General features: G+C 39.1%; 1 protein-coding gene across 4 annotated transcripts in view; it reads left to right on the top strand.

Moving 5' to 3' along the window:
- The window catches only part of LOC122081820 (phenylalanine--tRNA ligase beta subunit, cytoplasmic-like), a 69,903-nt gene that overhangs the window by 3,699 nt on the left and 54,721 nt on the right, over positions 1-11,483 (top strand). For all 4 annotated transcript variants that reach the window (XM_042649173.1, XM_042649158.1, XM_042649166.1 and 1 more), the window contains exon 6: positions 10,240-10,306. In XM_042649173.1, the coding sequence (XP_042505107.1) occupies positions 10,240-10,306 (67 nt within the window). The remainder of the gene's footprint in view (positions 1-10,239; positions 10,307-11,483) is intronic.

Genomic DNA, 11,483 nt, shown 5'->3' with positions numbered 1-11,483 from the left:
ATTCTAGTTGGGCTTGATTTGAGTTATATTTGTTTCCTTATGAGTCAAGTTATTAATTGAGTCAAGTCCTTAGTAGTTAGTTTCCTTTTTCAACTAGTTTCTAATTTCAGTTTTTAGTAGCTATTGTATTAGGAGAATATTTGGTTTCCTTTTTGAGGAACCTTCTATTTTGTAATTCCCTCCCCCATTAACATTATAAATAAAGAAGAGGAGGCTCCTAAAGGCCTAGATGATTTTGATAAAAAAATTAATGGTTGTTGCTATTGTCTTCTACATGGAGATTTGTCTTGTGTTTAATCAAGGCTGATGGAATTGGTGTTTGATCCAATTGACTCTCAGCGGTGTGAAGCACAAGAGGTCCTCTTCCTTAACTCATCTTCTTCTTCTCTCAACTACACAAAGTCTTATTGATCTGCTCAAGTTCTTACAGGTATTAGATTCAGTTTTCCTTCTCAGTTCTGCCCAAAAAATTGCATACTCTGTCAGCAATTTTCAGAACCTGCGTAGACCTAATTCATCATTCCATTAGTCCCCTTATTATCTGCTTCTATTATGATTTCTGACACCCTATAATCTGAGATTGATATTCTTAATCTCAGATCTGATCTCATCCTTGTTATTAATCTGTTTTGAACTATTCTGATATTTGATCTAATGTTCTCCAAGAGTATCCTGCAACATTGGGACTAGGTTGACTTGTCAATCCTAGTTCTACATTACTGCGTAAAGTTAATTTAACCTGTCCAATGTATGTATAGAAGTCAACTTTTTATTCCTTATACTGTTAATAAAACCCTACAAAAATCCCCAACCAACACACAATTTATGTACTAAAGCTATTGTAACCGGCTAATGGGTCTGGTGGAAGTTCCTGACCGGTTGATGCCAATTGGGGGATCAATCCATAGGCTCACAATATGGCCAATAGCCAACCGGTTGATGCAACCGGTGGATGGGTTTTGATCAACCGGTTGGGTCAGGCGGTTGGCCCAGAATTGGGGTTTTTCCCTTCTTTGGCTCTCCAATTGTGGTTATTTATTCCTAGGGTCATTCTACTCATCCTAGGGCATGAAACCTTAGTTTCCATAGTGAGGGATTCGACCCTTACCCACCCTTGGTTCAATTTGTTGATCCTCCCCAATTAGGGCCCAATTTTATGGCTCTCATACCTACATGCTAGGGTAAATTGAATTAGGTCACATAGATATGAGTTCCACCTTCCCAAAGCTCCCCATTTGGTGTACCATGTATAGAGAGCTTCCCCCTGCTTAGCTTAGGTCATGATTTCGTAGAGCGGAGAGAGTGAAATGGAAGTTATACAAGAGAGAGGGAGAACTTACATTGACAATGTGGGAGGGTGATCTTCACAAGGGATACTTGGAGCTCCTTCTTCAACTCCCCCTTCCTTCCCCTTCTCTTTCTCCTTTTTCTTTCTCTCCTTCTTCTCTTTCCTCCTTCACTGATACAATGAACAAATGAGAGGTGGTTGGGCTTTAAAATAGGCTCATTTAATGACTACAACTTGTTTGGCTAGTTCATGGGTTTTTGGCCAAACAAGATTAATCCATTGGTTGATGGTGTGGCTCCACCTCCATGGGATACATGTTCATTAATGCATCACTATGAATGTGTGGACATTCATTGGAGTGGCTTCGGGGCATACGGCTAGGTATCCGTGGGTCCCACATCCAAATAACCTCATTTGGAGCTGTTAAAGTGTCTCTGGGGGATGCAACTGGCCAACCGGTTGCTCCGAAAAGGTCACCTTTGGCTGGGTTGTTCTCTCAGTCTTGGCCCTACATGCCCAGGGACTTGTGTGAGAGGTCCATAACCTCAGTATAGGCTTGTCCAATATGTTGAAATGAAGAAGAGGTCTTTAATGTTAGCAATGTTACCCGAGTTTCATGGGAGGTTTGAATCCCTTCTAGTTTTTCCGGAACAACTAGCAATGACATGAAGATCATCCTTTCCTTCCTGACAGTAGATTGCTGCAATCCAGAGGTCATTTGTGCTCTGCAACTCTGGTGCATCATCTGTCACCATGAAAAATAGTTAGGTTTGGGCACGAGTGTAACATTACTTGTCCATGTCACCTCATATGATTTTTCTTTAACTTATCATGTATCAAAGCTAATACTGAATTAGCTCTAATTTGTACATTTTTAATTTTATCTTTTCTAGTTTTATCACTCATCCATCTCTACATCCTCTTTTCAGCTACACTAAGTTTGTTTATATGTTGTTTTTTTCTGCGCAACATTCATCTCCTTACATCATTGTTTGTAGTTTAACTGTCCTGTAAAAGGTTCCCTTGAGTTTTAAAGGAATCATTGATTATACAACAGTCCGTATGTGCCTCTCCACTTCATCCTTCCTATTTTAATTCTTTGTGCAATATCATCATCTATTTCTCCTTTATTAATAATTGAACATTGGTATCCAAAATTTCCACTTTGTGGTAACTCCCTATCATCAATTTTCACTACTGCACTTTCAGTCCCATTATTACTAAAGTTACTCATCATATACTCTGTATTTGTTTTACTTATCTTAAAAACTTTGATTCCAAGGTTGATCTCCATAATTCTAACATGACGTTTGCTTTACTTTTGTTTCATTCATCCACCAAAACACTATCGTCAGCAAATGCATACACCAAGGGACTTGATCTTGAATATATCTAGTTAGCTCATCTATGATTAATGCCAAGTTGCCAACAAATACGGGTTAGAGCTGATCAGTAGCAGGCCTAATATCTCACTTGGGATGGGTGCTTGTGGCTATCTTGTTGTGTTCTGAGCTTCACTCAATCAGATAGACTTCCGTTTGGATTTATTCTTCATTTTTATCGAGACATGATTCTCAAAACTATTCAATGGAAATCTCAGCGTTTCATAGATTAGGTATTAAGGCTGGATTCTGAAATGTTGCTCCATGCCTATGGCTGGCTGTGCAACATTTGAGGTGGACTCTTAAGATTTACCCATTCCAGATAAACTGGCAATCATGTTTGAATCTAGATATCAGCAAGTTAATAGATACATTCATAGTCTATGTTTATATGGAGCTAAATTTTGGAACTCCTGAACAGTTTGGATTTCCCAACCACTTTTTTAACTGGTTATTGTGATTTATTCTTTGTTCAAGGATACTAACACTCCTCAGGGCTTGAAACGAGACTAGGGGAGGCAACATAAAATTAGACCTAACAGACAAAAACACAGCCACTACCTACCATATACTCGTGCTTCCTAGCTTCCTTATTGTGGAGCTCATCTGCCAATTTGTTAGTAGATCTAGGATCTCAATGGAATGTGATATTTAAAGAGGTTCTATGTAGCAGTGCAATTTTTGTGAGCCTCCAATGACAATTATGTGTTGAAAACTTGAAAAACATCAAACTGGGACACTCTTTTAGAGAGGCTTGTTGTGAACTAAAAAATAACTCATTTCAGCTCAATTTTATTTGGATGAAGCTTCCATAGGACCTGAATAAACTAAAATAATGTTACTTCACAACACAACAGGTCCTTTCATGGTGGTTGGCCCCTCTATCCCTAAGGAGCTGCCATCAACATTTAGCTTTGTGACATTGCTTCTAGGAGGAATCCAAGGCTGCACCAGAAAAGGGGAGAATGAGTTGATTTTCTTACCTCACTCCATTTCCCCAATATGAATTTCAATGGAATACCTCGTATATACAGTTATGTTACCCAACTCGTTCCTATAACCTTGACAATGAACCATTGTTTCCTTTGGTTGCATCATATTAACAAGTATTGCCTTTTTTGTTCTTTATTTTTCCCTACTTGTCCTCATAAATTGTGTCTGGGAGGGAATAAGGATCTTTTAGATCACTTGTATGTGAATAGGAGATGAGGTTGTGCATTATTATCATGGTTCTTATTAAACTGCATAGTTGTCAAGGTTTTACCTAGGTGTCTTGGAGCCCTTTGCTGGAAGGGTGCCTTGGTTGCCTAGGTGACGCCTTGACAGTTGACACCTTATCGTGGTTCAAAATTTCGGTGGAGTTGATATAAATTTACCAAAATATTTCGATTTCTACTAGGCTCAAAATGAAATTGCAGTCAACTCACTAGGCATGCAAGACTTTGACTGAAACTTTCAAGTTTTGGTCGAAATCTCGACAGGTTTAGGCGTTTCGGTATTGTTTCACTGAAACGCTACAAATACAACTACAACCATAAACTTCTCCCAACTAATGGGGTCGGCTACCTGGATCTGATAGAAGCATAAATATTAATAGAAGAAAAGGAACTGAGTTTCAATCAACATGGGTCACTATTTCGACCAATTTCGACAAAACTCTAAACACTGGATTCCCTTGCCATTCAACTTGCAATTCTTGGTGGAACAACTCGGAAACTTGCACAAGTCATCTACCACTAGCATTTGGTGGATCCCATGTATAGAGTGAGGGATTGCAGTGACCCCAGATGGGACAGCCGGGTGGTAGGCCCAACCCTGAGATTTCTAGTCAGATGGGGGCTGATGTTTGCTTAGAAGGCCAGGGTTTTTTGTGGATTAATGGAAAGACCCGACATATCCAAAAAGATACCTAACACTTCCTTGATTGCTGATACTGGAGTAATGGAAGCTTTGGCAAAGATCATAAGGTCATCAGTCAATGCTAAGTGGGTGATCTTCAAAGCCTTACATTTTGGAAGTGGCTGAATTAATTTTGCAAGGTAAGAATATGCAAACATTGAGAGGCCCTCCATTGCAATAAAGAAAAACAACGGGGAGATTGGACAGCTTTGATGGATCCCAACTTTAAATTCAAAAAATCCATGAGCAGACCCATTTACAACAACAGAAAAATAGGCAGATGAAATACAACAATAAATACAATGGACGAAGCTTGGAGGAAATTCCATTTTGCGGAGAATCTTATTGATGTATGTCCATATGAGAAAATCAAAAGCTTTATAAATATCTAGCTTGAGGAGGATAGCAAGAGAGTGGTTATGTCTATCTAAACCCGTAACAACTTCATGACAAAGAAGAATGTTATCTGCAATTTCCAACCGCGTTTAGGTGGTATGGCCTGGTGGTGTTGCTTTGGCTTGTTTCATTTATTTTCTTTATCTTATCCCATTTTCCCTCTTCTTCTTCTTCTTCTTCTTCTTCTTCTTCTTCTTCTTCTTCTTCTTCTTTTTTTTTAATCTTTTTCTTTGACGGATCCATGTAGCCCGACCCCATTTATTTGGGAAAAGGCTTAATTGTTGTTGTATTCCGACCAGGGATAGAAGCCGCTTTATTATGGCTCACCAACGTTCAATGACCAACTTAAGTCTATTATCAATTACTTTTGCGATAAACTTATATAAAAGATTTGCAAGAGAGATAGGGAATGAAGATGTGACAATTTTAGCTTCCTCATGCTTAGGAACCAGACTAATGAAAGTTTGGTTGAACACTTTTGATCTTAAATGGGTGATAGAAGAAACTACAAACAGCTTGGATAAGATCATCTTTTATAATATCCCTAGAAACAATGAAAAAGCCATAACTGAAGCTATCAGGACCAAGGGCTTTCTGAGCCTTATGAGATTTGATTGCACTTAACATTTCCTCAAATGGAATAAAGGAAAGAATCCTTTGAAGATCAGGGGGAGGGGGACCAAATTAAAGGAAAGCTTCTCCAGGGATGTACTCAACATGGCTAAGGATAGGAAGACAAAACGGTTTAGGGAAGTGGGGGATCAAAGCTGCCTGCTTTTATGCCAAATTCACTGGTCAGAAAGCTAGCTATCAACGGGATTAGTTGGTTAGGGCCCTCTGGATAGACCTTTCCCATTTCCCTTTTTCAGCAATCCTTGCCAGCCACTACTTATATCTTACCTTGCTACGTCCAAGTCATTTTGCCACCCTGTTTGTCAGACTCGATTTCCCTTACTTCTCACTGCCAAATCCCTCTCCTGTTTCAAGGAGAAAGCCTAGGGATAAAAACAAACAATGAAAATATCGTTTTGATAGACTCATCAGAAATTTCGAGTCTGAAAATGGAATGTTACTCTGCCTAGCTTTCTTAGATTTATGGAAATAGGAAGTATTAGAATCACCAAGGGTATTCCAATTGATTCTAGATTTTTGCTTGTAGAAGCTTTTTCTTGTTTGAGGAGAACTCCTATCCTAAGGGAGATAGAAACTAGGATTGTGAAGGTCAGATTACAATTTAAACTGAATATCAGAGGGAAAATTCGCTGACTTTAATTTATGAGAAAAGATAATTAGAGGACAACTTTACAAGAATCGTTCCAAGCCTGACTAACACTAGAGATAAATTCACTATGAGAGGCCCACGTATCAAAAAATCTAAAAGGCTTAGGTCCAAAGAAACACAGGGGCCTATGGTAACAATAACAAGACTATGGCCAGAGATGCCTGGATGATCAAAATGAGTGTGAGAAGTCGGGATGGTAGAGAACCAACTATCATTTACAAGGACCCACGCTAGCTTGCAAGCAATTCTAGAACTCAAAATCCTATGATTAGACCAAGTGAATTTGAAGCTTGTACAATGAAGGTCAGAAACATTGATAGAGTTAAGACAGGATTCATCACTGGTAGAGGCATCATCAATTGGAAGACCTCCAGATTTCCCATTGGCAGAGAGGGCAACATTAAAATCCCACCTAGCCACCAATTGCATATTTAGTTGTTTTAATTGACTTTTGTATGTTATATGGTACTAAATTTAGAGGGCGGACCTCGACACAACTGTAAGTTTGCTCCATGGCGACCTAGTGGTTGCGGGTTCAAGTTAGGAAATAGCCTATCTGCAAAGCAGGGGTAAGGCTGTGTACATTTTGACCCTCCCTAGACCCCACAGTGGCGGGAGCCTTGTGTACTGGGTAGGCCCTTTGTTATGGAAGCTCTTTCTATACGTAGGAATTATTTGTTTCATTTGAGAATGATATGGGTCGCCGCTTCCGTCTGAATTGGTATCCGCCCTTTGAAAAAGAAAAGAGTGGACTGATTGGGATTTTGGCTTGCTATAAGCAATGAATGGACCTTGCACCTATCTGGGGGTAAGGTACGCTGTACTGCCAACCTAGGGTACAAAACCAAATTAACATTTTGTGTGTTTTTCAACAATCTAAAGGTTCCATTGTGTTTAGGGATGCTTAATTAGGGTAAGGGTGTCAATCGGTTTGGTTCAAGATACAACATGTGGAAACTGAATCTAAACCGAATAGGAACCTGTTTTCCGAACCAGAATCAAACTGGCATGGTTTGGTTTGATTTTTATTCGGTTCCTTATCCAGTCATCTTCTTCAATTCTTCACCCTCAAAATATAGAAAAAACGGGGTGATAAGTGATAACAGAAATTGAGAAAATTGAAGGTTGAAGGTTTGACATCTCAACAGCTTTGTTGGTGCAATGAGATGGACTGCTCATCAAACTCAGTCACTGGGGTGAAACAAATGGGGCTTTCAGAGAACCGGCTCAGATTTCAACATCTTCCATGGAATACCATAGACAGACGATTTTCAGAATCTCCTCTCTGTTTCTTCCTGCCAATTCACTCTGTATTTTGTCGATCAAATATGTCAATGAATCAATCCCTACCTGTAAAGTCTCCAACATTTCTTATTCTTACCTCTAAATCCAATATATGAGAAAACTCTCAATCACTTCCCATATGACATCCCGACGATTTTGTTTCAGCAAATAAAGTATCGTTCTGCTCTCTGAGACATATCCTCCAATCTCCATTTCCTCTTCCTGGATTATTCCCCCCACACTCACACCAACCCCTCTTTCTCTTGAGTCTCTATCATCATTGATTGGGTTGGGTTCTCAGGGACGAATATGAAGGTTTTGACATGTGCTTTATTTCTTCTTCTTGCTTCTGCTTTTTGAGGATCGGTGAAACTGAAGTTTGAAAATGACTTATTTCTTGTTGCATTTGTCTTTCCTAAGTGTAACAGACCAAACATGGAGCAGCAAATAGAGCAAAGATAGCAGTAAAATTAGAGGCTTACCTGAGATTTGAGAAGAAAGCAGAGCCAGTGAGCTATGGAGGCAAGGAACAACGAGCTGAGAGCCTCTAAAATGTTTGTAGTTGTCTTCTCAGTTCTCAGTGAGAGGTCAGAGGCTGGAGGCCGCAGCACTGCAGAATGAAGAGCAGAAGATGTCACAAAAGAATAATTAGGTTTGGGGTTTTGATGGGTTGTATTTGTATATGAGGTGTTCAATTTAGTTCGGTGTGAAGATAGGTAATTCGGGTTGGTTTGGTTCGAACTGATGGTTTCAGCCTTGAAACCGAAGCGAGAAAAGATTATGAATATTGAAACAAAAACCGAACCGAATTGCTTCAGTTCGGTTTTAAACGGTCGGTTTTGGTTCTAAATTGACACCTTTAAAGTATGGTTTCTGTCAAGTTTCAGCCCAAAATATGGCTGTTTGACCACCGAAATGGTCAGATGAAACCATCCACTGAAACCTGCAGTATTTTGGCCAAGTTTCTGTCAAAATCTGAAAATTTTGGTTTCGACCAGGGTCAAACCCTGGTTTACACTGACTTCTGGAACCTTGCACCTTGCCGTGATTTTTCCTCTCTTTCAACCCCTGGGATCAGCTAGACGCCATGACAACTATGGTAAATTGTCATGCACAAGGAATCAATTTTTCCTTTTTTCCCCCCATCAAGTCTGAAAAATTGTAGAAGAAGCCTCTTCAATGCTTCTACATGAGGACGTGTGACTGCCTTTGCCGCAAGGTTCGAGGTCTCGGTTTTGGCTATGGTTTTGGTATATCTCAAGATCTCGCTGAAACCTTGCATTTTTTCCAGCAAGTTTCGGGGGTGGGTTTCGGTCGCCATGTGGCCAAGTTAGGTCCTGAAACTTGTCATTCAATCTATTTTAAGCCTTCTAAACACAGTGTAAACATTATATTTTAAACATTCAATCACAAAATGGTATTTTGACTTTAGACCCTAGGTTGGTAGTCTATGCTGTATACAATCTCTACCCTAGGCTATTCTACACAATCTTTAATACTGCTATAACACATAATTCAAGTAAAACAAATTAAATAAACATTAGGAATTAAAAGACATCAAATTATAAACCATTTAATAAATTAGGCATCAAACATCGTTGAATCACATATATTAGAAACAAGTGGCAGGCCGAATCATAATTACTATATTGTTGCTGATGGCGAATCAAGTTTTCTTCCGATTGAATCACAAAGTCATGTTGTTGAGCAACAGATCCTCTTGTTCCGAGCTTCTTTGGGTCATATTTGGCCAAAAAAAAGGGGAGAAAATAGGAAATGGGGGTTGGTTTTCTTCACAAACAGGCCAAAACTAGTTGAGACAACTGAGACTGGGTCAAAAGACCCAAAACTAGTCGAGACAACCAAGATTTTGCCAAGATGCCGAGATTTCGGTTGAGATATTGTATTATTTGCGTCTTGTATGTCATTTTGTCTTGAGATCTCTCGAAGCTGAGAAATTTCCGTGATCTCGGCCAGATCCTGTACTATGCTTTGCTGGACCAAAGTGGCAAAGTGCCACCTATTGTTAAAAATTCCATATTTTGACTAATGAGTCCACAAAACAGTTTACAGATTCAATGGGAGCCTGCAAAGCCATTTGCAAAATGAGAAATGACTACCATAGGAATTTTGTTCTTGAGGCTTGCGAGATCTTTCTGAGATATAATCATCAATTATGCCATGAGGGAGTGAAATGAATTTTGTCGTAGGCAAGGTGCAAGATATCGGTTTTGAACTGAAACCGAAATATACCATGAAAATGGCACCAGAATATATGATGAAATGATCAAAATGGTTGCAATGGTCAAAACATACCCCCACTGAAATGGCCAAAATGGCACCAAAGTAGGTCCATGAAGGTCCATTTCAGTGGAAAACCGAAACATTGAAGACCCATCAATTTGCGAAATATTTCGTTGAAAATTCAGTTTTTGACCAAAATTACTAACTATGGTCATATGGGTGTAACAGACTGATGAATTTGTTGGTATCTTGATAGTTTTGTTCATCCTGTCCATATTTTTCTCATATTGGATGTTTTAGTGCAGTTATATCCTTATTTCTGGATTTTGTATTTTGTATTTTTTTTTTTCTGTCCATGGTACTTGGATTGCCTGTATGTTTGAATATATTTACTAATTTTGTAGCTTTTGCAAAGTTACCATGTTCTTTTCACACCGTTTATAATGAGACTTGATTTGTTTTAGGCGGAGGACTTTAGTTGCCATTGGCACTCATGATTTGGATACAATACAAGGTCCTTTTACATATGAGGTAGACAATCACTTCACAGCATACTGCCATTTTTGTGGTTGGTTTCTATAACTTCTTAGACCTGTTTGAATTCGATCAGAATGAGAAAAGATGTTATTCCATTGGTTTAGGGAGAAAAGTTGCCTTCATTTATGTTCTCCTTGACATGGTCTGACGTAAAATAAATGTGTCCACCCTCAGAATAGGTCCTGTGTTACAGCATTCATCTGTGGTAGTGTGGTGTTCTTATTTCTTGCTTAGAAGCTTATGATCTCCACACAATTGCGGTGTTCTTCATTTTACATGCCATAGCAGTATGCTGCCCCATTTTTGTCAGTGTTTTTAGTGGTTTGGCCATGAAATGATTCCTCTTTGATGTAGTTGCATGATCACCACAGTTGGAAAAGGTCTATTACTAGATTCTAAAATAGTTTAGTTATTTTAGGAAGCCAAAAGTCTATTGGAATTATATATTCTGTTTTTCTTTAGAGTTGTTAACCATTTAATCGACAGTGAATGGAATTAGTATTTTTTATGGGAAATTTGGTAGTTGTGAGAACTCATCTCCCCTATTTCTCTCTTCGCTTTCCTCTTTCACGGCATTGTTTACGGTACTGTTCACTCCCCTCCTCTGCAGATTGCATATCTGTTTCTCCCCACCATTGATATGCTTTTCTCCCTAGGACAGCAGAAAGGTTCTTCTCCTCCGTCAGTGGGCAGTTGCAGTGTTGGAAGAGATTTTTTCCATTTAATCCCTGTTAAACACCTTTAGACCTGGGCCTGTTACAACCTATTTAACCCTAGATCCTGATTTGGGGGGAGTTAGGGTTTCAAGGTCATCACTCTTCATAGATCTGCTTTTGTTTACTTCAAGCTCATGAGAGTGGTGAATATTATTATTATGGTGCTTATTGGAAATCACATGATGGAATTGATTTAAAGCTTTAAACATCACTAATTTGGGGTGGGAAATAACCAGCTAAAGTTTAACGACATAAAAGGTAGAGGCCTTCAATTAAGAGTTAAACTGTTATCAAGTCTGCTTGTGCCTCATACGTCTTTTCTGATTTCAGTGTTGTCGGTGGGCCGTGCTTAACATGCTAGAAGGTCTGGAGATGTTGGTAGTTGAAAAGAATCATGACATCATGTAGTTGTCAGCTTAAGATCTCCTCCACACCCCACCACCAAAAAAAAAAAA

The sequence above is a fragment of the Macadamia integrifolia genome, chromosome 1 (assembly GCF_013358625.1).
Source record: "Macadamia integrifolia cultivar HAES 741 chromosome 1, SCU_Mint_v3, whole genome shotgun sequence".
In the NCBI taxonomy this organism is placed as follows: domain Eukaryota; kingdom Viridiplantae; phylum Streptophyta; class Magnoliopsida; order Proteales; family Proteaceae; genus Macadamia; species Macadamia integrifolia.
Note: the sequence above shows the minus strand (reverse complement) of the source record. Positions and strands in the feature narration are given on the sequence as shown.